This window comes from Centroberyx affinis, unplaced genomic scaffold, assembly GCF_046629955.1.
Source record: "Centroberyx affinis isolate AG114_WGS23_722 - 3 ecotype Tasmania unplaced genomic scaffold, CSIRO-AGI_Caff_v1 ptg002385l_1, whole genome shotgun sequence".
In the NCBI taxonomy this organism is placed as follows: Eukaryota; Metazoa; Chordata; class Actinopteri; order Beryciformes; family Berycidae; genus Centroberyx; species Centroberyx affinis.
This window is the reverse complement of record NW_027280640.1, coordinates 137377-162240: the sequence shown is the minus strand read 5'-3', so window position 1 is coordinate 162240 and position 24864 is coordinate 137377. Positions and strand designations below refer to the sequence as shown.

The 24864-nt window shown below is 42.1% G+C and overlaps 3 protein-coding genes across 4 annotated transcripts in view; 2 read left to right on the top strand and 1 right to left on the bottom strand.

Annotated features, from left to right (window-relative positions):
• The first annotated feature begins 408 nt into the window (after nt 1–408).
• Nucleotides 409–5505, top strand: LOC139656095 (BTB/POZ domain-containing protein 1-like). Of its 2 annotated transcripts, none has more exons than XM_071533587.1 (8): nt 409–959; nt 1405–1561; nt 2511–2616; nt 2707–2904; nt 3174–3303; nt 3426–3513; nt 4204–4350; nt 4474–5505. In XM_071533587.1, exons 1-8 carry the CDS (start codon nt 532–534, stop codon nt 4630–4632), a joined length of 1413 nt encoding a protein of 470 aa, XP_071389688.1. In that variant the 5' UTR covers nt 409–531; the 3' UTR covers nt 4633–5505. The 2 variants fall into 2 exon arrangements, with proteins under 2 accessions (XP_071389688.1, XP_071389687.1); XM_071533586.1 differs by having other exon boundaries at nt 3111–3303.
• A 7513-nt stretch (nt 5506–13018) lies between these two features.
• Nucleotides 13019–14950, bottom strand: LOC139656124 (RNA guanine-N7 methyltransferase activating subunit-like). The gene is made up of 3 exons (XM_071533626.1): nt 14883–14950; nt 14491–14661; nt 13019–13745 (listed from the first exon to the last, which is right to left on the bottom strand). Exons 2-3 carry the CDS (start codon nt 14658–14660, stop codon nt 13508–13510), a joined length of 408 nt encoding a protein of 135 aa, XP_071389727.1. The 5' UTR covers nt 14661; nt 14883–14950; the 3' UTR covers nt 13019–13507.
• Nucleotides 14951–15490: 540 nt separating this feature from the next.
• Nucleotides 15491–24864, top strand: part of homer2 (homer scaffold protein 2) — a 29598-nt gene continuing 20224 nt past the window's right edge. The window contains exon 1 of the mRNA XM_071533616.1: nt 15491–15909. Coding sequence (XP_071389717.1) covers nt 15905–15909 — 5 coding nt within the window. The 5' untranslated portion in view covers nt 15491–15904. The remainder of the gene's footprint in view (nt 15910–24864) is intronic.

Genomic DNA, 24864 nt, shown 5'->3' with positions numbered 1-24864 from the left:
TTATTTATATTTTTCTGTACAGTGTAGCGTTTCTCCCTTTATTTTTGCATTACAGCAATAGTGGCAGTGGCAGAACTTTTTTCTCAGTCACGTTAAACCATAGTTTATGAAACTGATAGGTCCGGCCCTCAGTTCTGATTGTTATTATTATTGTTAGGATTATTAAATGCCCAATAAACGCAAACCTATGTTTGTAAATACAAAATACTATATGTTTGTGTTCTTTTTTGAATGCAATAATAGGTTACTGCTGTTTCTAACAACACACCTCTGCTGTTCAAAGTGAATGTGAAGAGACCGCCCTCTAGCGGTCGACTGTAAAACTTCAGTCAGGCAGCACAGGAAGGCGTAAACTGCGGAAGTGTGCGTCATTTCTGGAGAGCCGAGCGCAGCGCAAGCTAGCAAGTAAACATCCCAGAACGATGGCCGCTCCGGTGAAACCACGCAAAAGACTGTAAATATTGCAAAGTCGGTGTAAGTTTCCGTTTCAACGGTGGTCGCAGCTGGTCGCCGAGTAACTGGAAGTGCAGCATGGCGACCGGGGGCGGCGGTGGCGGCGGATTGGCGTCAAATCTTGAAGGACAAGCGGCATCCAATTTGGCTCAGTCTGGAGCGGGCAGGACCGCAGCCGCAGCGCTCTCCAACGTGCCAGTCTCCGCTCCTGCCCCGTCCATTTCCGCTCCCGTCATGGGACTTCACCGGGAGCCCATGTACAACTGGCAGGCCACGAAGAGCTCTCTGAAGGAGCGCTTCGCCTTCCTCTTCAATAACGAACTTCTCAGCGACGTCAGGTTCATAGTCGGTAAGGGCCGGCAGGCGCAGAGGATACCGGCCCATAAATTCGTCCTGGCTGCGGGCAGCGCCGTTTTCGATGCCATGTTCAACGGGGGAATGGCCACTACCTCGGCCGAAATAGAGCTGCCTGACGTGGAGCCGGCAGCCTTCCTTGCCCTGCTCAGGTAGACCACATTATCACCACTTACTGCCCAAATTCAAGCCCACTGGGTCACTTTAGTATCTGAACCTCCAGCAACCTGCAGCTTCAGTTATATTTGCATGATGCCATTTGGCTGTTGCACTGCACTCTGGGATTTGTGGCCCTGTCTCCAGTTAGACAGAGCCTTAATATCACTATAAGATCAGTGATGGTAGTAAACAAAAACGTGGGTAAACTACAGTAGGACCTCCAGTCTGTGATCATCATAAAGCAAACCTATATTTTTAGAAAAACATTAATTTATGTTTTTTTAATGCCTTTAATCTCCATTGGTGCTACTTACTACATTGCATACTGTAAATTTGTCATGTGTAAAGATTTATGTCAAAATGGTGGGTAAACTGTTCTACAAATAAAAAGGTGGGTGTTTTGTCTCAGTGGGTATGCACATCCTCTCCTGTCTGCAGGTTCCTGTACTCTGACGAGGTCCACATCGGTCCAGAGACTGTGATGACGACTCTGTACACGGCTAAGAAGTACGCAGTCCCCGCTCTGGAGAGTCGCTGTGTTGAGTTCCTCACAAAGCACCTCAGAGCTGACAATGCGTTTATGCTCCTCACTCAGGTAATCCTCATCCACACCTACACACACTCAAACACTGTTAACACTTTTCCTATCTGGCTTTGAAGGGAGCTTAGTTAACCCTAGGTTTGGATTGCCACCGAAAGACATAAGGGACCAAAATCAGATGTAAGACAGGGGAAGAAATTTGGTTTTTTTTTTTTTTTTTTTTTAAGAAGGCATTTTTTTGACCCCTTGATTGGATTTTTTGGGGCATTTTGGTCAGCAACAGTTTTTTTTTTTTTAATGATATTAGTTCGTTATTCTTTTCTACTGCTTCAGGCTGCATGCTCATTTGTTTCCTGATCAGAAAAACACTCTTGCCCAGAACGCACTGCAAAGGATCCCTGGTCATCATAGGATGAATCACCATGAGTAACCCAGAGGGGACAGTAGTCGCATTCATGTCTGAACATTTGACAACGCATTGAAAAAACACTGAACAGAGCGAAAATTAAAAAAAAAAAAGGTGCTCCTAATTATCGGGGGAATTTCTTGCCCCCTTATTGTTCATTTCACAGCCATTTTATGAAATTTCAAGGCCGTTTTTGCCCTGAGCCCTGCTAATTTCTGAACCTCATGCAAAGCCCTTCTTTATATAGACTTTCCCAAATCAGGTGGTGCTGGTATCCTACTAGGGAACCAGATACCTAGGAATCTAGCTAGATTTGTTCACTTGGAATGCTTTCGCTAAGAGCAAACTTAAACTTCACTTGTTTTTTTTGTTGTTGTTTTTTTGTTTGTTTGTTGTTGTTGTTTTCATTTTTGACAACCCCAAAACATCTTTTGGGTTTACCAGACAAGGTATATGAAATATGAAATCTAATTACACAGAATTACTTTTCTTCACAGTTTGTAAAACAGTAGACATTCTCCTTTGGAGCATGCGTAGTTAGATGACCTGAAATCACTGTAACATACTCATGTGGCTTCTGTTATGCTTTCATTGCAGGCCAGGCTCTTTGATGAGCCTCAGCTTGCCAGCCTCTGCTTGGATACCATAGACAAAAGCACTGCTGATGCTATAAACGCCGAGGGCTTTACTGATATTGACCTAGGTATGTAAATGGTCAAGACTTTTCCTGTCCTGTTGCAGTGTTTGAATCTGAACTGATCAGCATTCTGTGTGTGTGTGTGTGTGTGTGTAGACACCTTATGTGCAGTGCTAGAAAGAGACACCCTCGGCATCAGGGAGAACCGTCTGTTTGGGGCGGTGGTGCGCTGGGCAGATGCTGAGTGTTACAGACAGCAGCTTCCCCTGACCTCAGAGAACAAACAGAAGGTTCTGGGGAAAGCGCTCTCGCTCATCCGCTTCCCACTCATGACTGTGGAGGAGTTTGCCGCAGGTAAGCATATCACAAAACAAAAAAAATAAATGTCTTTTTCCATGTCAAATTTTATACTGTTCATTTTTTTCTGTAATAACACCAAATGCATAATGCCATTAATGAACATAATTCACCATGTGTGTTTTGTTTTTTTGTCATGTGCCTGATGTGTGCAAAGAACCCAAACCACAGAAACCAGTTTGATATTCTTTCTTGTGCAACAGGGCCTGCCCAGTCTGGAATATTGTTCGATCGGGAGGTGGTAAATCTGTTTTTACACTTTACAGTAAACCCCAAACCACGAGTCGACTACATTGACAGACCCCGCTGCTGCCTCAGGGGGAAGGAATGCAGCATTAATAGGTTCCACCAGGTTGAGAGTCGATGGGGGTACAGTGGTACCAGTGACAGAATCAGGTGGGACAGCGTGCTGCGGCGGTTAGCTCTCCTAATGCGGTTCATAAGCGCAAATGGAAAGATGGTTAACGGACAATACAAGTTACACTTTTCTCCTTTTCTCTGTCTCTCTCTTTCTACAGATTCAATGTTAATAGACGAATATCAATAGTGGGGTTTGGCTTGTATGGTTCAATACATGGACCCACTGACTATCAGGTCAATATACAGGTAAGTATTGGCATGTAAGGTGTATTGATGTTAAAGGAAAAATCCACCCTCGGGTTAGGGTTAGATATCACAAATCTGTGATGTTCAATGCATTCCAGGAGTTATTTTGTGTGTAATTTACTTTTATGGTTTACCTACTTTCCCTCAACCTGCCTCGCCTGCTTCTACTTCAATTAGTGATTTCCTACATTTCCCAGAATGCCTTTTGACAATCGCCAGAGAAAGGGCATGTACTTATACATATAGTTGGAGAGAGGGATGGTGATAGCATAGTAACAGCAAGAGAAATTGTTATCACTTCATCTTCTGCGATGAATTTCCACCTGTATGATTGTTGAACGTCGGTGCAAAATGGGGAGTCTAGAAAGAAGCTCTTGCTCTTTGATTCTGAGGGACTGACACCCAAACCCGACGTTTCCCATTGATGTTTTAGATGGCTAAAGAAAATTCTAACTTGTAGCTATAAACTTGTAGCTATAAACTTGTAGCGGAAATATCTTGACGTGACATCACATCATCTACATTAGTTATCCACAGAAATAAGAACAATACACACACCAAACAACAAAATGAGCCCAGAAAAGCAAGTAGCTAGTTTCAAGGTGTTTTAGGGTGGATTTTTCCTTTTTTAAAATTTTTTTTACACAACATTATTCATTCAGTTAATAAAAAAAATGTCTTATTTTGCAGATCATTGAGAGCGACAAAAGCCTTACACTTGGGCAGAATGACACAGGTTTCAGTTGTGACGGCACAGCAAACACATTCAGAGTGATGTTTAAAGAGCCTGTGGAAATCCTACCCAATGTCAGCTACACTGCTTGTGCCACCTTAAAGGTTAGTCTTACTATCAGTATATACAATACATTCTCAAATGCATGCATGACCATTACGTTTTGTTTTTTTTTACCCCTGGTTAGGATTCACCAAGCGCATGTCTTTTTAATTTCTTCCTCTCAGGGCCCAGACTCCCATTACGGCACCAAAGGCTTGAAGAAAGTGACCCAGGAATCGGCAACGGGGACCAAGACAACGTTTTTCTTCTTCAGCTCACCTGGAAATAACAATGGTACATCAGTGGAGGATGGGCAGATACCAGAGATCATCTACTACACCTAGACTCTTAACATGTTGTCAAGCAGGTACACTGAACCAGGGAGACCTCAGACTGCTGGGAAGACTGGACAGCTGGAGAGATTGTGCCTCATGTTCACTTGGAATAAAGAATGTTTAAGTGTGTGTGTGTGTGTGTGTGTGTGTGCGCGCGTGCATGCATCCGTACACGTGTGTCTGTCTATACATTGGTGTACAGACATGTTTTTTGATGAGATTGGAGTGGGACTCTGTTAAAGATTGGTTGGAGGTTTAGGGAAATCACAGTTCTTCTGGTTTGAAAAAGCTTTTCGGGCATAAACTTATCATTGGTTGTAAATTATCCAAATCACGGGTTCAAATCCGGCCCACGGTCATTTGCTGCATGTCCTCCCCTCTCTCTCTCCCATACCTTCCTGTCTCTCTCTCACACTGTCTCTATCAATAAAGCATAAAATGCCTAAAATAAATCTTTAAAAAAAAAAAGTACAGTATTCTGTGTGTGTGTGTGTGTGTGTGTGTGTGTGTGTCATTGGTAGGCAGCCAATGCAGGAGTGTAGTCTGTGTGTGTGTGTGTGTGTGAGAGAGAAACTGTAGAGACAGCCGCTCATTGTTGGTCAATGCCAGTTCATCCTGTCATTTTGTCCTATCTTTGCTGATGCGATTACTGAAACTGTATAATATTTACATCTTTTATTGTGCACTACTTTTATCATTTATTCAGCAGGTGTCTTCAAGTATTTTTTTTTTTTTTTGCATTGTAATGATGAGGATCAGTGTGTGTACCGATGTGTTTGCCAGTGGTACATGCTGTAATTTATGATACCATGTTGTTTGCTTAGCACTTCATTAAAATGTAAGAAAAGAACGTTCCAGGACTTTTATGGTCAAATGAATGAAAATGGCTATTTTTTAGCTTTTTGGCAATAAAATGTGATAAGACCAATGCAAGATTAGTTCCTTGGATATACACTCCAGATGAGGCTGCTTTTGGGTAAATCATTGATAATTCAGAGCTCATACACTTCCTCTTTCTGTCACTAGAGGATGCCAGATACTCCATACAGCTGCCAAACATTGTTACTAAACAGCTTAGTTTAGTACTCAACTCCTCAGTATGAGTAGAGTGGATCATGAACTATTCCATTAGACTATGTTATTCATAATAGTCTAGCCAATTTCACAACCATCCTGGCAGTAAAAGAAGCTTTTACCGGTCTACATGCTTTATGGCAACTGGTGGCAACTCTGAGACACTTCAAAAGTACCAACACTAATGTCAGAGAAGAAAGAGAATTTAAGGAATAATGTCATATTCTTGATATGGCTGCAATTAATTGTGTACAATCATACAAGCATTTTTAGACTGTGATTAATATTCATAGCATATTGGCAATATTGAAATGTTTCTTTTCATTTAGAATGTGTGCAGTAGTTTAAAATCATCAGGATGTTTTCAAGAAGCCAAAAGTGCAGTAAAATATTTTTGCTCCTCAAATCAACCAGACTACAACTAGCTACTGATACATAATTGCAATATCTAGCAAAATAACCAGCATTATCATTTTATCCATAGTTGTGTAGTCCTGAATCCTGATGCTATCATGAACAAAGTCAGATTAATTCTTGTCGGCTGTGCATAATTCTCATTCTCGTACAGAATGCAAGTCAAAAGAAGACGCACAACAGTGCAACTGAAGGCTACATGTATAGCAGAGAGATGAAGTGCTCTTAAATTGCGTAATCTGCACATTCATGTGAGGAAGGCGGTGAAGAGAAGGCCACTTTAGATGGTTGTGAGTGGGCTTTGAGGAGGAGAGTGATCCACAGAGGCTGCCAGGTGAGTCACCAGGACCTGAGAGCTTCTCCTGCTCGCTGCCCACTCAGACACACTTCACAACAGAAAACAACTAGGAAAATCAGTTTTAAGAAGGTTTTTACCACCCACCAGCGTGAAATTCTCAGAACCAGGTAGACAAATAGACTAGAGCATGAGCATCTGCAGTCTCACCTGTGTCCTGTGAAGAATTGTTTTCAGGCTCTTAAGGGATTATATAAAAGTAAGCTGTGTGAAAGCTCCTTGCAGTGTATGCATGGAGTGATGGAGGGAAGATTCCCCTGATATGTCTGAGGCATTAAAGAGGCAAATATGAAGCTTATGGGGAACAACTCAAGCTTGCGGATGGTTTCCCGCAGTCATTAGATTTATAAATCCATGACAGTGATATGTGACAGACTCAGTTTTCCAGTGTGTGTGGTTGTATGTGTGTGTGTGTGTGTGTGTGTGTGTGTGTGTGTGTGTGTGTGTACATGCATGTGTGAGTGGGTAGATTGGGCAGTGGAACGGTCTGTCTTTTTCAGTTCTAGCCACCTACTTGAAAACCGACTGCAGGAGAGAGGATGCATGCCCCTGCTGTCTTTGACAACTTATATGACATATGACTGTGTGAGACTGAGGTGTTGATGTGCTGCTGAGACAGAGTTAGATCGCCATGGGAATAACAGAGAAAGGCTCTTTCCCTTCTCCCCCTGTAGGCACAGCTCTCCGAGTATGTTTCCATATGGGGCGAATTCTTTGGTCAAGCAGTTAAGAGCATGATATTAGATGACAAAACAATTCAAATTTTAAGGGCTGGCTTCCCTGACAGGGTAAATTAAATCAAGGAGTAGGTTTTACTCTAAAGTAGTTAATTATGGCTTAAAAAGTGGATCTCGGAACCACTAAATTTGGTTTAGTTGCCTCAGTTGACAAATTCGAGGCCTATATAGAGATTCTGGTGCATAAGGTCTCCACAAAACCATGAGATGGACTCAGACGGGCTTGTATTTTGCATTGTTCCAGGAAAACTGGAGGGAATTAAAGCCAACCAATCACAAAAAATATCAGTAACTCAAAAATTTTAAAATACATGCTTTGGAATAAACCATCATCAACAAATGTGTCCTAAAACTAGAGAATTATTTTGATTATGCCTATGAAAACACTTTCTGACTTAGACCGATTAAAACCCTAAAGTGCCTTTACAGACTTTGGCCTTGTTTGGTGCTAAGTGGTTATCACTGTCATAGCCTGTCCTGCTACATTGTTAATGGCCAACAATCTGATTAATTTAAACCAGAACAGACTATTTCTAAGACTATTCCAAATGATGTTTCTGGAAGCTGGTTTGAGTTAGGACGATTAATCCAGGATTCTGAAACTGGACAAATGTGCAATTTATATTGGCCAAATGTTTGGTAACGCTTTATTTTCTGGATCCACAATTTCCTAATAATTTCCTAGAAAGGAACTGTTAATTTCTTCTTTTTTTTTGTTTTGTTTCCATGACAGAACCATGAAATTATGTAGTAGTTATATAGAAAATGAGAAATTAGAGTAAGGAATTCAACAAATAACTACATCATATAATCTGTTGAATAATGACTTGGATTACCAGATTGACCTCTGCCTATTATTTTCCAGTAAATAATTTGTAGTTTTGCAGTTCTTTCCAGGAAACTCTTTAGTATCTTATCGATTCCACAAAACAGACTGCTTACATTTTCTATGTAACTGCCACATTTCATGGTTATTTCCAGGAAACCTCCCAAGAAATTAACAGTTCCTTTTAAAAAAATTATTAGGAAATTGTGGACCCAGAAAATAAAGCGTTACCAAAGTTTTAACAATGGTAAGCACTTTCCCAGTGTGATTACTGTTACCTGGTCATTCTGTACAGCCAGTTAGCATAACACATCCTCTATGGCCCTAATCCATTTCTTCTGCCAGTGTAGATCTCCTTTACACATTCACAGAGGAATGTTCTAGGTTGATAGCCAGCTCTCTCTCTCTGTGTGCGTGCGTGCATGCGTGCGTGTGTGTGTGTGTGAGTATGTGTGTGTGTGAGTGTGTGTCCAACTTGTCCAGCTGGTGGGAGTTATGCAATCTGTATTCTAATGATGTAAGACAGTTGGGTAATTAATTACCACATATAGGACTCTGTGGTGAGCATCACTTACCCCAGGGCCCCGAAGTCACTGGGCGCTGAACATGTGCTTTGTTCACATCAATAGAAACTGCTAATTTGTGACTTCTCTCACATTATAGTAAAAAAAAAAAAAAAAAAAGCAGAGAGAGAAGCGTGAAGCTGCTAACCTCTCTCTTCTCACTGACACGTTTCCCTGTCTTGCTCTGAAATACAATCTGAGCAGACATTTGCTTCACTTGCTGCCAGTGGAAGATATATGACACAACATGATGTTAGTGATAGTGGACATGGCAGCCATTATGAAGATGTAGCCCGGAGAGGAAAGCTGGTTCAGCTAGTATAGCCAGGATGAGGGTCATTATGGCAATAAAAATAATCCAAAATGCCAACAGTTTACCCATTTTGGACCATTACTTTCAATAGGAGCATTTGTTCTAGTCATGCTTGTGACCTTTGAGTGAGGCCAGTGTTGCTTCCATTAATATTCAGCAATGTAAATCTTTAGCAGAGGATTGATTATTGAGATTCTCTGCAGGGTGTTGATATGCTTATCACACTGAAGTGTAATTGCAGCCTTGTAGGCAGAAGGCACAACGTTTCAAGAATGGAAACAGAAATACCATAATACACTGCTGAATTTTAGCATGTGCCTCATCCTGAAGAACGACATGTATTGTGGCCTTTTCTGATAATTAAACATCACCCACTGCTCTCTCTGTCACGCACACACACGCGCACACACACGCACACACGCACACACGCACACACACAAAGCAGCAACATTTCTGCACTGTAAAAAGATTCTAGTGTTTTGTCCATTGTCAGATGACATGTCAGCCCTTTCCTGGGGCAGAGCATTGCTTTGGATTATATAAATAGCTGAGGATAGACTGAACCGTAGACATAAACACATCTAAAACTACACAACTCACACACAAACACATGCACACAGGCACGCACGCACACACACAAACAGTAGCAGAAGGAACAATCTTGTGCGGCTCAGGCAGATGGCTCAGTTGATGGGAGCACAGTATTCACTAACTTCTTGGTACTGGAAATCCAACAGGACTTTTTGATAACAAGTGAAAGACTATTGCTTACCTTACTATGTGTGGCAGTGTTCCTGAGCCCTGCCTGCTCGTCCCTGTGGAGACACCATCAGACATAATCAGACTAACAAGCTCCCCTTGGGAACAGAGTCCACAGCCGCTACATGGGTGACCTGAGTGGCTGCATTATTAACTTATAGAGCATGGAGTGGGGAGAGCCATGCCAGCAGAGGGGACAGGATTTCATCTAACCTGATCTGCAGCTGCAGTGCGTGTGTGTGTGTGTTTGCTTACATTATGGGCAGGGGTGGAAACATCTTACTCAAGCAGAAGTACTGTTACCTTACTGAAATTTTACTTAAGTAGAAGTACTGTAAAAAGTTGTTAATTTAAAATGTACTGAGTTAGTTTTTAGAAAAGATCTTTTCCATGCAATTCTAAAAGGACAAGACGTTGAATCTGGATTCTTTTAATTGGAAAAATTAGAAATTACAACATAAAGTGCACAAAATCAAGACAGATTTCTCTTCTCTTCTGCCTGATCACTGTGAATGGCTCCACCACTGACCAATTTACACTGATCCAGTTTCTGTTGCTTATAGAAAACAGAAAAAAAATTGTACTCTGTAATGATGTGATTTAAAATCTAGCTAAGTGTAATACTTAGTAAAAATGTACTTGCATAACAGTAAAATGTAAATACTCAAAATAGTTTCTCAAAAAAGCTTCTCAATCACAGTAACTGGAGTAAATGTAATTAGTTACTTCCACCCTTGATCATGTGGCTGTATTTGTGTCTGTGTCCGCACGTGTGCGTTCATGTGACGGGGCACAACTGTGCACAGATTTGTATGTCCCTCATGAAGCCAGGGGGGGTTTTTTCGATTCCACAGAAAGAGAATAACAGGGGCGCTCCTCCATTCACACACGTCACATGCTACATGAACACACTCCACTGTCTGCTGCAGGCTGCCTGGCCCGGTCAAACCTTAGCCCCTGCACTCTCCAACACCAGATTTAGGTCGCGGAGTGCTGCAGGGGCTGGGGGGGGGCATATCTCTCTATGTGTGTGTGTGTGTGTGTTGGTAAGGGGGGGTTGTGGCATTATGTGTGCACACGCATGTGTGTATGCACTTAGATGGGAGAGATAGAGTGATGATTGTGGAGGATGAGTTCATCATCAAGGACATGCCCGCCAGCACACAGTCTCCACTGCTGTCACATTGCATCGTCGCAAACAGGCAACATGAGGCCTGACAGCCCAGCAGAGCAGACTGAGGCTACTCACAAGTCCCTCTCTCTCTCTCTCTCTCTCTGAGCCTCACTACGCATTCATGGTTTATTAATTAAATGTAATAGCTGCTGGATTTGAATATGGGGAGCATCGAAAGAGTTCACCGACTCCTCTCCAGCGAGTAGTTGTTTGACTCCTTAAACGGGACAATGTGGTAATGTTGAATTTGTCTTAGGCAGCAAACAAAATGTAGTCATCCCTAAATCACATCATTACACTCACATGCTTAGTGAACAAGATGATTGTAATGAGTGAGTAATGCGTACTTAGGACTGTTGTGTTGCACCTCAAGCGTTGGATTAACACGTTGACCACATTGGATTAGTTTTGCTGACTGCGTCTAACTTTCCAGGATTTCAGGTGGATGTCACTGTAAAGAAGAGCTCTTCTCCCTCATTTGAAACCCAAATATTGTCTCCTGAATACCTCTCCCTCATTACCTGTCTCTTCAGCTGTAAACAACGGCATCTCCATCTGGACACAGCGATTCCTGCCTTCGCCAAGCAGACTTGTGACTTGTGCTGACTCATAACTGTAATGTTTAAAGTCAACTGCAATTCCACAATTCCAATCCCATTCCTTTTACAATGCCTTGTTACTTTATCTCAATCCCTTTCTCCCTCTCTGTCCAGTTCATCCCATCCCTGCTCTGTGAAGATGCAGCAATCTAGGCGGAAGTTTCCCTAATCTAAACTGATTACAGCGGTGATGGCAGCCTTCCCCGCTGTGTGCCAGTTTCACAGCATCCCCCACACATTCCCTCTAACCTCCTCTCATCCCTCCCTCATCATCACAGCTGATTGCACTGCTGAAATCCAAATGAACTGTTAACCCCATCTTCACCAGGGCCATAAATAGAAATCGCAGAATGGCAATCAGGCAATGATAAAACAACACTTCACATTTCTGCTTATGCACTGCATCAGCGGATTGGGCCTCTGTGTCCAACTTCCTAATTTGCTAATGAATTAAGGAAGATCCTCTGTGAATCGTTTGAGATACATTATGGCTGACTTTTTTAGGCAGTGAGCTACATATGCCATAGCCAACGATGCATGTAGAAATAATGTATTAATGATGCACATAAATATTTCAGTCTCTTTTCACAATGTCAACTACTGGTCTTAGGTTCCTTCTGATCCTTCCATATTCCCTCTACATACAGTACAGTTGTTCTGACCATCTGTCTGAACATGCCAGCCATTTAAGTAACGTTACAGGCTGAAACTGATGTCGTAATGCAACTTAAATTAGTTCTTAATTACTGAGCTGACAGGTAGAGTTTTGGCACAAGCATCAGAACTTATTTAGGAAAAAATAAATTGATCTACATTTCAGTTAGACCTCAGAGTGACTTCTTCTTGGCTCTAGGTGCTGCAGTCACAGCGACTCCCTAATATTAGGGGAAACAGACTGGACACTCAATTTGCAGAAAAAAAAAAAAACGAACAAACAAATGGTAAATGGACTGCATTTATATAGCGCGGTTATCCAAAGCGCTTTACAACATGCCTACATTCACCCATACACACACACATTCATACACCGATGGCAGCAAACTACCACGCAGGGTGCTGGCACAACCATCGGGAGCAATTTGGGGTTCAGTATCTTGCCCAAGGACATTTCGACATGCGGAGCGGAGGAGCCGGGGATCGAACCACCAACCTTCTGATTAGTGGACGACCCGCTCTACCTCCTGAGCCACAGCTGCCCCAAACAAACAAATAAATAGTAATTTCACCCCTAGTTTGTGCTGTGTCTGACAGTTAGAGTTTAAGATTTGGGGAGGGTACAGTGTGGTGGCCTCAATTTTAGTCGCTGTTGTTAATGGCCTAAATGTGGGTCAGGAGGACGCATCACCACTCTCTCCATGTCTAAAGCAACACTGCCGGCTCTAAACAATCTAATAAAACCAAAAAAAGCCTGCAAAGAATTTCCTCTTCACCAAACACCAAGGAGAGAAGTTGTCTATGTCTATACTGACCCTCTCCCTAGAATACTTATGTTATTGTACTAAGTAGTAGTAGTAGTAAGATTTTGTGCTCAATATTTGATTTTGTTGTTAGCTTTATAACCTCATAAAAAGGAAATACTAATTAAGAAAAGAAAATATACATTTATTGATGAGAGTTCAGCTCATAAGTGTCCTTATATAACTTTGTGACATAGGAAAATACAGCTGCATTACAGATACATTTGCTGAGAAAATTAATATTCACTGACTACAACAGTATATCCAGACCTGCTGAACATTTCTAGAATCGAAAAAACAAAAACGTCAATGTAGAATTTGCAACCATGTATAAATCTACCCATTATAACAAACATTCAAGTAAATGTAAATTCATGTAAAAATGTAGCGGCTAGATTGTTAATACCTGGACAGACTGAACCTGGATAGAAAAGTTTAGTGATTCTAATTTGGGATGAGCACATTTTGCATCTTCCACGTCAATGTTTGAAGCGTATCAGACTCTGGCCGCGAGGGACACATGAGGAATAATACTAATGCCAAAAATGGTACTGCATTACATGTTTGTGTATAATGTAAATACTAACAATACCCAAGCGATTTTCAGCAGAGATTAGTAGCGGTCATAATTTGATCTCTGGTTGTAGGAGTTGTATCCCTGGTTGTAACCCGGAGGGCCTGACTGATGCCCACTGCCGTGCCCCCAGCGCCTGTCTCTGTCTTGCCAGTGTTGCTGCCCGCGCTGCTCCCCTCCCCAGCTCCTGTCGCCTCCCCAGCCTCGGCCTCCTCCTCCTCCTCCTCCTCCTCCACCACCCCAGCCTCGGCCTCTGTGTCCACGACGGTCCTGGAACCTAGGGGGTGAGACAGAAACGCATCAACAGACAATCTCAATATGCATCAGTCGATATGGTATGGTAAAGACCAGGCTAACATAATGGACCAGTAGTTAGACTCAGTGACAGTCGCTCAGTGATGGAGTAGGGTGGTTTTCTGATGATGGTCTACTGACCAAAACGTTTTCTGTTGTGCAGTCATTTTAAATTTTTGCCACGTTTTTGTCACTTTTGCACATTATGTAAATACATATGAGTCAATTTTTTTTGCATCAGCTGGCCTCTTCTGGATTTCCTCCTTTTTTAATCTTAATTTAATTTGTTTTCTTTTTGTCTATGATTGCTGAACCCAAGTAGGCTACCTGGGACAAACCTCCTACATTACACTACTTTTCCTTAAAGTGCAGATATTTTCTCACTCATGCTCTACAAGTTTTGGTCCATTCCCTGTCCTAATCTTTGACTGCGTCTTACTACAAAACATGATTCTGCAATGATCCAAAATCATCTTCTAGGCTCATCAACTTTATTATTACAATACTATATTACTCCAGGATTCAAGTCAAGTTTATTTCTATAGCCCTTTATCACAAGCATGTCTCAATGGGCTTTACATACCATGTCATATCTTACACAAATGCACAATTGAGTTCATAACTAGTGAGAAGGACATATAGCCTATATTTAACATTATTATCCTATGTATAGCTGTAACGTTAATATCATCAAAATGTATTTTAATTGACTAGCTACAGTCTGCTACCTGTTGTCCCTGCCTCTGGAGTTTCCTCCTGCGCGGCCCCTCCAGTCCTCCACGATAGGAGGCGGGTCGGCCGGCCGGCTGACATACTCCTGATATTCACGGTCTTCTTTAGAAAATCTGTTAGCAAACTGCTCCTCGTAGTCAGGCAGGTTTTCTGTGGTCTCTGCCATTCTAAAACGACCCAAGAAAACGAACAGTTAACGTTATGTGGATATCATGTGACGACAGCTAACGCAGCTAGCTATGTGATTAACGTTAGCAAAAGCTAAAAACACCAAGAACACGTCTAAAGAAACAAAGAACGATTATTTAATGCTAGCTAGAAAAAGCATACGTTTTAGATAATGGAAAATATGTGTCAGTTGTGGCTACAAATCGTTAATTTACAGTACCTGATGAATTGGTTCAATTTAAAAAAAAAAATGATGTCCGAGGAAGAAAGCTGCCAATAGTACGTCGCTGAAATGCTCCCCCGGAAAAAAATGAACTCGTTGTAAAGGTTCCGGGAGGCGCGCACCTGCACCCCGACACACGCCTGTGATGTTGATGGCTTACCTGCTCCATGCAGCGTGTGCTGACAAAAGCAGCGAAACAGTACACATCAACGCGGAGCATAGATTGTCAAAACGATTACATTTAAAGTGAATTACCAGGCTTTCTTGCGACCTGCTTCAAACCTAAGTTTTGGGGGCATTTTTGGCACAAGAGATGCCCATGTGTGTCACAACTAATCGCATGTAGGTCTGCTATTAAATTAATTTAGGAAAAACTGCTGGGAGCCATTGTCTAGTCATATAAAACATGTAAGTGCACCTGAATATATTATTTGAAATGTATTAAATGTAATTAATCATATTCATTTTCAGTTTCATGTGCGGCCTCGCCCCGGGTTTAAACATTTGCAGATGCCACAGGCTCTAAAAAAAAAAAAAGTGTGGGTGGCTAAACCGTGAGCAGGTGGAAGCCGCTCAGTGTCGCTGCTGCTGCCGTCCGTATGAAACACAATCCCGCTGGGGAGGAAGAAACTCCTGCGCAGCGAGCAGGGAAAAGCGAACACTAACTTAATTTATAAGCACGGCTTTTTTTTAAGGCAGCAAAGAGGAGGATATTCCACAGTGGGATTGTACTGTTGCTTATCTAAACAGCCCCCCCAAAAAAAACTTCCTGAAATGGAAGAAGGCTCTGTCTGTGAAAGCTTGACAACCCGGTGAATCGAGTTTACGAAGTAGCTCTCATATTTCAGTTGTCTCTCAGCCAGGCGACTTGTTCGAAGCTGGTGGACGAGACATGAACTCTCCGGACCGCTAATCATCACTGGACTTTTGGTTTGCGGTTTTTTTTTTAAATATTAATTTCTCTACAAGAAATAAGATCACAGCCGGTTTAAAAGGAGTTGTTCCTCAAGTCCGCGGCAATGGGGTAAGTAATCCAGAAAGCGCTGCCCTTCAGAGCGTCTTATGACACCTGCGCTGACTGAAATGTGTGTGTGTGTGTTGCAGTGGGGGAAAATGCTGCAAAATGCCTTTACAACTATCCGCTCCCCGCTGTTAAGCTTTTTTGAATAAATTTGATTAGCGCTGTTGTTGCACGAGTGCGCGCCTGTGTGTTGGTGCGCGTTAAGTGCGAGCTGAGGAAGACCCCAATTCACTCTTTCATAGTCCTTGCTGTTTAGGCTGAGAATATTGTTTATTTGTAATGTGGGGAAATTGAAGAGATGACTCTTCTATCTGGTCATCGCAGCCTGTGAGATATTCTGATCTTTCGCTGTATGATGGGATATTTTCTATAGCCTATTTCTAATGGTGGATTCTTTTTTTGACTAATTTTCCCATTGGAGTGTCTATAAATCAGTCGAGTTAACTAATGCAGACAACTGATTCCTTTTCTTTTTTTTTTAATCCTCCCATTCCTCACTGTCTGTAGGAATATGGCTATGGGAGGAGGAGGAGGAGGGGGGGTGTTATGATATGAAGGTGTCAGAGTCAACACTGCCCACGTAGGACTGCAAAGAGAGGTGGTTCTGGTTGTGTGTGTGTGTGTGTGTGTGTGTGTGTGTGTGTGTGGAGGTAGTGTCCTCCTACAGCTGTTTACAGGGCAGGACAGATTATTCTGCCTCAATAGTCTACTGTGGTGTGAATGTTGAGTCTATGCTTTTGCCTCAGTTATGCAATCGCTGGCCCTGTTCACATCTACATTACTGTACTTTCATAGGATTTTTGCCTCCTCTGCTTTTGCTTTTTCTTCTTACATACCTTAACTGCTCCTATATATTTTTATTTGACTTAGAAACAGCAATAACAGCTTAGTGTAGTTATATTTCTTCTCAAAATCAAACCTTTCCCTGAATTATTTATGAGCAATTTATAAATGATTTCATTTGCAGCTATTACGAAACCCTGAATTATGTAAAACAAAATAAAATAAATAAGAGGCTAGGCCTGAATAATCAGCAGCACTGTCATTTAGTGATTATGATCCAAGTTAAAGTACCAGCCCAGGCCACAGCGCTTGTTTTCCAGACTGAACAGACTGTTTATGTGCAGGAAACCAGTTCAACAGTCCTTACACCTTCTCAAGGGTTTGGCATACTCGCCCAGCAGGTTCTTGAAATGGAAAGGAGTCGATGTTTCATGTGTCATCTCACCTTGTCATGAAACTGCCCCGATGGTCCAACAGCAAGACAGCCAAGCAGACAATCCAGATCCCAGATCCAGGAGGTCACACCTACTGAGAGAGAGAGAGAGACATAAACACATGACATTCCCCTTTTTTCATTTCCTGGTTTCAGTCATTCCCAGGCTCTAGTTTCACTTGACAGTTTAATACTTTTTGGAAGGTTTAGCCATCCTCCCAAGCAGTTTGTTTCTGAAAAGTTTTTTCTCAAACCAGAAGTGAAAATTGAGATTGAGTGTGCATGCATGCTGAAGTGTGCAATGTAGGCTATGACATGCTGATTCCATTTTGGCGATTATGTAATATGTGTCCCACCCTGAGCAGCCAGACAGTATTGATAAGGCTGTGTGTGTGTGTGTGTGTGTGTGTGGCTGTTGGTAGTATTGATCATTTGTCATGTTTTTTGCTGGATTTAGTTGTCCCCTTTGTCCCTGAAGCTGTTGGCCCTGAATGGAGTTATAGATTAACAATGACTACTGCCACACACACACACGCCCACACACACACACTCTCACACACACACTCATTCACTCACACACTCTCTCGCCCCACATTCTCTATCTTTCTCTTGCTGTAGGTCATCATCGTGCAAACTGTCAGCACTTCCTTGACTTTGACCCATTCATGAGTGGGCTTATGTCACTTTTAGATCATTTAAACATATAATTATCACCTTTGCCTTGTTACATAGGATGTTTGGTTTAACATTAACGAAGACTGAAACGTGACTATATCAGTCCAAGATATATGACACTGTCTGGAAAGTTGCACCGTTAAAAGTTTGCAGAACCAACAAATCAAGTTTATTTGTTACAAGATTGCTGTATTTGGAGAATTTGGGGAGCTTTGTTTTGTCATAGATTGCTGAGGAGAAAGTGATGATAATTGCAGTGTAAGTAGAGTTTCACAGCTTAAGCACTGCATACTTTTCCCTTCTGGAATCATCCAAAATAAAGCTCAGATTGCTCCAAGCCCCTGCTGACTGAGTAAGCGGTCACTGACAGCAATGCAATCAGCATATCGCTATTTAAAGTAAGCCGTGCTGAGAGCAGCCCCAACACAGGGATAGATGGTAATCTGCTGGCCGACCAGAGAGTGACAACTCAAGGCTTACGCTCATTGATTAGGCTGCGTGACATGTGACGTGGCGGTGGGTCTCTTGGCTGCCCCAGGGAAGCTCTAGGTGCCCGAGGGAGGAGAGCGGATTGTAAATCTTAAACCTATGCCCTCTGTCTGCCTCCTTAAGACTCGAGGGAGGGGAAGGTGGGAGCTGGAGGGTCGCAGGGAATCCACAGCGCTTACTACTGTAAAAACAAACGGGTAAAATGAAAGGGGACAGACTGACGGGGGATTGGACGTCTCCTCACCAGATGGTGGAGGGCTAGGAGGCCATCTGCTGCGCCGTTGTGCTTCTGTGGAGACCTCCACACTTCCTTTTCCTCCTCGCGTTGAGATTAAGACGGGGCTCGGTGTCCCGGAGCCTCGGCGGGGCGGGGCGGACATGCGGTGTGGTTGCGGGTTTGAGTCTGGCTTGGCTTTGAGTCATGGCATTCTCTCTCTCTGTCCAATTCAGTGAGCTGTATTGGCATGAAGTACAGTTCAGAATATACTGCCAAAGCTCTGACAGCCTATAATCAATAATGATGATAACATTTAATAATGCTAATAAAAAGCAGTTCTAATAAAATGGCAATAATAACAATATTTAATGATTTAGGATTGGTTAGTGTAAATATGAAGTAACAAAGAGTTCTAGATAACACAGAACAAACAGCCTCTCTCTCTCTCTCTCTCTCTGTCTCTCTCTCTCTCTCTCTCTCTCTCTCTCTCTCTCTCCAATTCAGTGAGCTGTATTGGTATGGAGTACAGTTCAGAATATACTGCCAAAGCTCTGACAGCCTATAATCAATAATGATGATAACATTTAATAATGCTAATAAAAAGCAGTTCTAATAAAATGGCAATAATAACAATATGTAATGATTTAGGATTGGTTAGTGTAAATATAAAGTAACAAAGAGTTCTAGATAACAAAGAACAAACACAGCCACTCTCTCTCTCCCTCTCTCTCTCTCTCTCTCTCTCTCTCTCTCTCTCTCTCTCTCTCTCTCTCTCTCTCTCTCTCTGTCTCCCTCCTAAAACAAACCTTGAATAGATTTAGAAAGCCGAAATAAAAATATTATTTGCAACAAGGATGATCTCAAGTTCACGCTAAGCTTGGATGATACTGCGTGTCCTGTTTTGTAAATGTCAAAGAGAAGAAGATAAAAAGCGTAATATGTGGAGCTGTCATCGGTCTCTTGTTACTAGTAGATTCATTCATATCCGCCGCACAGTATTTATTGCTTCCGTTAATGGGGAAATCTCAGAGTCCAGGTTTGTTGTACGCTATCTGAGGGAAAATGTGCCCTTTGACCCTCTGACATCATTAGTACAGCAGCCTATTGGATAAAAGCCCAGGTGGTGTTGGTGCTGGTGATCCCATGGAGCTTTCCTCTCCTGCGTGCTCTGCTCATTCAGACAGACATAACACTACTCTCACTAATGAGGCGGCTCTGCACTCCAGCAGGGCTCGCAGGTAAAAAAATGATGGAGAGCCTCGACTCTCTTCTTCTGACAGATGAACTCGATTAAACTCGCTAATGAGAATTCAAGTAATTGACTTTCAGGTGTGAGGGTTATTTTTTTTCATTCACACATGGATGCTGTCTAGTAAAGTCGCAACAAATCTGCTTTCTAACTCATGTCATCTCCATACTGTCAGAGCCACCAACTCTATGTACCTTGCGACCTAGATATGTGTATTTTTGTCTTCCCTCTCTGACAGATTTGGGAGAAGATGTTCTCATGTTCCTTGGTCCTGTACAAGAGCCCATTGTAACTTTTTGTTACTGTATTGTTATCAGCACCGCCAGAGAAATAGAGAAAGAATGAGAGGTCTACTCACTGTTCCTCTCCCTACATATTTGACAAGCTTGCAATGCAGCCTGTGCCACTAAAGTACTTTGAACACACTTAAATGCAAATTTTTGTGTTTGTCACACTACTCCCGTTCAAGGCTATCGTTTTATCCATATTCCCCCACAAAGTAATGATCTGAGTAACTGAAGTTGTCTTGGTGACAGCCTGTCCTTTGTATTGTTGAATACCAAAGCAATAACACATATAAATTAGTATGGTTAGGATATAATCTAATGTGTCCTCTTCCCATATATTATACACACCAACATGCAGCATGCTAAAAAAAAAAGCTTCCAGTTGCTTCAAAAATGTATTTTATTAGTGAGATATTTGCGGCACCCAGTTTGTTTTCATCAGGTCACGGACAATAATGTGGTGTTTTTCTCTGGAAACGCTGCCTGTCCAGGTGTCTGGTTTACCTCTGGAGGATTCAAAAGGAAGAACATAATACTAAATTGGACAATGATGTTACGAAGGCCCACTAGCATTGAGATGCTGTCTCACTAATGAAGAGATTCTGTGATAGTGTTGCAGTCTCATTCATGGCATTGTGTCTGTAGATCTGCACTTAATGGCACCTGGATGTACAACTGACTACTTTTTTTCACATGGCCCCTATCACACTCCTACCATGGAATAAAACTCAGATGCTTTGTGTTGCCTATGTCGATATTATCTTCTCTCTCCCGACCCATTCAGAGGCAGACTTGACACTTCCATAAAATTATTGCCAGTAGAGAAAAAGAAACTGTGCGCTATGTTGACAACTGATTTCAGCAGGGAGATTCACCAGGCGCTGGCAGTGTAATCCACTCCTCATCCAGGAATGAAATTGTCAGATATGGTGTAAGAGGAGGACAACTAACCAAACAAGACGACATACACAAATATTACTTTGCATCTGTATATTTATATTATATTTACTTGGGAACTATGCAATGTAAGATTTGAGCCTTACATCCACCTACATTTGTGTAGTCATGTGTCCTGCCTCAGGTGTGTGTGTGTGTGCGTGCGTGTGTGTGCATTAATAACAGTGGCATCTGCAGCAGGTAAAGTAACATTCCTGTGTTCGATCTTGGTAGGAATGTGAAGAATGTTGCAGTGTGTGTGTCTGTGGCAGCTAATGCTGTTGATTTATATCGGCAGGCTTTATGGCCAGTGGCCACAGTTGTTTCATATATTGGTCCGTTCAAAGACTCGCCTCACATTCTCAAATGACTTGGCAAGATATTGACAGTTGACTTGCAGCTCTAACAGTTGGTAGATTACTTTGATGGGTGAAGAAAGTCTGTATGTAGAATGAGCCTGGAGTGGATTCTTCAGCCCAGGAATCCAGACGAGGCTGTTTTCACACTCGATAGCCTCACCGGGAAGACAAGCCCAAATGTAACTACAGGCGTTGCATGAAACAAATACAAGGCGACTGCAACTCCTTACATGAAATTTCCATCCAAACTTGCTGTCAAAAGATGGGAGCCACTCTCACGCTGTTATTCACACTCAGGACATGGTATAATCCAACATCATATATCCTGAAACTGTCTCCTTTAAGCAGTAAGATTATCCTTTTGTAAGCAGAGTTTACGGAAAATTCTGGACTTATTGGTTGGGAAATATGTTTTTTTTTAGGTAAATCTTAGGTAGTGATCCAGCTAAAATTTTTAAAGGGTTTAAGAGAGCAAGAGCCAGGCAGGCTTAGTCATGCATCACATTATTGCCTGCTTCATATTCCTCAGAAGGAACTTGATGCAGGTAGTGTAGTATGGCATGCTAACATGGCAGCCTTCTGCTCAGGGAAGAGAAACCCTCAACTTCAAACAGTTGGATTCACACTTGTTGGCTTTCTTATATTTTTCTGCGTTATTAAAACTTCAAAGAAAGATTCATTAATATACAGATTCATTAAATGCAAAAATAAAGCCATATCTATATAATAATGCTGCCTCTTTCATAAGTAGACTTCATATTGACAGGCCATATTGACCACTTTCCATATAAAGCCAATGGTTGTGTGTTTGTCTCTGGCTGTCACTGATGTTTTTTTTGACGGTTCACAAAACACTTGCCACATCATCGGTGTGGACGGGACTGAGGTGTGTGTGTGTGGGCGTGTGTGGGCAGACGGTGTGGACTGACTCAGACCTGCTCCCCATGAGACGAGCACACACACACCCACCCACACCTGTAAATTATTTAAAGCAACCAGATGGGGGTAGCGACTGCCCGACAGAGTCAGCAGGACAAAGGATTCGGCGATCTTCAAAAGTCTTGAATCTTGCCTCCATTTTTAACTTTTTTTGTTTTTACATTTTAGCCTTTTTATTGGACAGATCAAAGGAGAGATAGACAAGAAAGAACCGCAACAAAGGTCCCGGGTCAGATTCAAACCCGGGACGTCACATTTACATGGTCCCTGAGCCTCCAGGACGTCCCCATGTTACCTCCTTTTATCCAGTAAAATCAATCAGCCTAATGTTTTTATCTCCGAAAAGCAGATCACTGGATTGTTGTGTGACGTGCTTGTGAGTGCATCCATGTGTTCAGCAGTGGCCTTTCTCTTCCCTGTCCTGCCAGTGTGAGCTGGATCCAGACAGGGCCACTGCAAAGGTCATTGTGTGTGTGTGTGTGTGTGTGTGTGTGTTTGTGTGTGTGTGTATGTGTGTGCCTGTGTGTGTAAACCAACAACATTGATCTATATAATGGGTTTTGTTGCTCCCAAAGCAGATGAGGACTGAGATTAGGCTTAAAGGGGACAGTGAATTTATTAGGCTTTCATTTCTGTCAGAACCATAATCCCAATGGAAGTAAAAGCTTTATTAGCTCATGAATATTTGCTGCATGTCTGTCTGAAATTATTTTCACCGGGATCTCATAATATTGGTGCATTAAAGTGATAATCCATTATGTTTTCATATAAATCAGTGCTCATCTTGCTGCTCTCTATTGCAGGTTGACATAACAATATGCTATATAATATAATATAATATACAATAACAGCGGTTCAGCCTTTAACCTGTTAGTGAAAGCTTTTATATTTGCTGTTTTAAACATCCAGTGTCTGGTCGGTCTTTCCTGGTAAGAATCCTCTGTGTTTTACGTTATTTAACTTTAACTCGTAGATGACCATTTTGGGTGTAGGCTGATGTTACTTTCATCCCATTATTTCTAATGGCTTTTGCCGTGCTTGAACGAGTTTTCGCTGCACTGTTTAGCCTTGTGATGAAACCCTTGTGTGTCCAATAGAAACGGCAAGGGAAGTAGCCGGCCAGGAAGGGAAGAAAATGGAGGAAACATTTATTCTAGCACTATCAGCATCACAATTTCCCGAATTATACAACAAAAGTCTGAAGTTGTATAGGGGCCGCAGTAGAAAAGCTTTCTCCTGGAAGCATGTTTCTAAACAAGTGGGCATAGCATGTGCAGTGGAGATTAGCGATCTGTGACCATTGGATGTTATATTGGATGTTTTTTATTTATATATATACAGTATATGCACACACACACAGCACTAGCATGGTAACAAGCTAGGAGTGGCTCTTGAAAATTCTGTGTTTGTTTTCCATGCTACTTCTTCAGGTATCTAGACAAGAGTTGTGCTGCACCAAGCGGCGAGCAAACCGTGTCCCATCAGAAAGACGCATTACTTTCACATTTTCATTTCCAGCAAGGTAGCGGTGGTTGTTACTTCCCCTCTGTCTCCCCCTGTATTCCTCGCCCACCTCCTCCATTATGAAGTTCATGAAGTGTCCTCTGATCACTCTCATCCAGCCAACCCTTAATTAATCATGCCTCCCTCCTGGAACATCTCAACTAAAACCATTCACCTCTAAAATGTTAACCAGGAGACAATTTTAACTCACTGGGTCTAGTCCCCATGAAGCACTACGGCTAAAGGGGAGTGCAGTAGTTTTTCACTTTCAATAATGGGTGTTCCAGTGCCTGTTTTATCACATATACAGTCTGTATGCATGTGATTTTTTTTTTTTTACTTTTCGTTGCGCTTGAGCAATTTCCTTGCAATATTAATCAGTACGGCAACACAGCATTTTATCTTGAATCTTGAGTGAGAAAGTGAGAAAATCGTCATGAAACTGTAAAGTTTATTTAAATGCAAGCTTTGATGCTCTAAACAGGAAAAAGAGAGGGGAGAAGGATTTTGTGAACGCATTTCACAACAGCTCTCAGCTCTCAACTCAATGCTGAATCAGGCTGTGTGTGTGTGTGTAAGTGTGTGTGAGTGAGTGAGAGAGAAGGGTAATGACAGAGTCTTGAGAGAGAGAGTGCGATATGATATGTGTGTGTGTGTGTGTGAGCTGTGTGGGAATGTTATGAAGAGGAGGAGCATTTCCACTGTAATTTTTCATTCTGAGATCATTAAAGTTTCACAGCCGGTCTAATTCCGCTCTTTCATCCACTAACCATGTTTTTCCCAACTTCCACCATTGCGGCGAGTCAGGGAAAACATGCTGATGCTCTTCTAAAAACACACAGGCAACGAGCTCCTCGCTGCTGGGAGGCAGATCAAACAGAGATGATGCCACTGTTATTGGGTCTAGTGATCTGTTTCAGTTTACAACTTCTACCAGTGCTAAACTGATTAGTTCACACTCTGAAAGATAAACTGACACGGATTTGAGGTTTTTCACATCACGCTCAGAAAATAAAGAATTCCTGAGCTGTCGGCGATGGAGAAACTGGGAAGGATGATTGTGTTTAATGAGAACTTAAGGGAGAAGT

Coding starts and splice junctions, on each gene's coding strand:
- LOC139656095 (XM_071533586.1), top strand. CDS start 532: ATGGCGACCGGGGGCGGCGGTGGCGGCGGATTGGCGTCAAATCTTGAA. Junction 1,562..2,510: donor CGTTTATGCTCCTCACTCAG/GTAATCCTCATC, acceptor CTTTCATTGCAG/GCCAGGCTCTTTGATGAGCC. Junction 3,304..3,425: donor GGTACCAGTGACAGAATCAG/GTGGGACAGCGT, acceptor CTCTTTCTACAG/ATTCAATGTTAATAGACGAA.
- LOC139656124 (XM_071533626.1), bottom strand. CDS start 14,660: ATGGCAGAGACCACAGAAAACCTGCCTGACTACGAGGAGCAGTTTGCT. Junction 13,746..14,490: donor TCCAGAGGCAGGGACAACAG/GTAGCAGACTGT, acceptor CTCACCCCCTAG/GTTCCAGGACCGTCGTGGAC.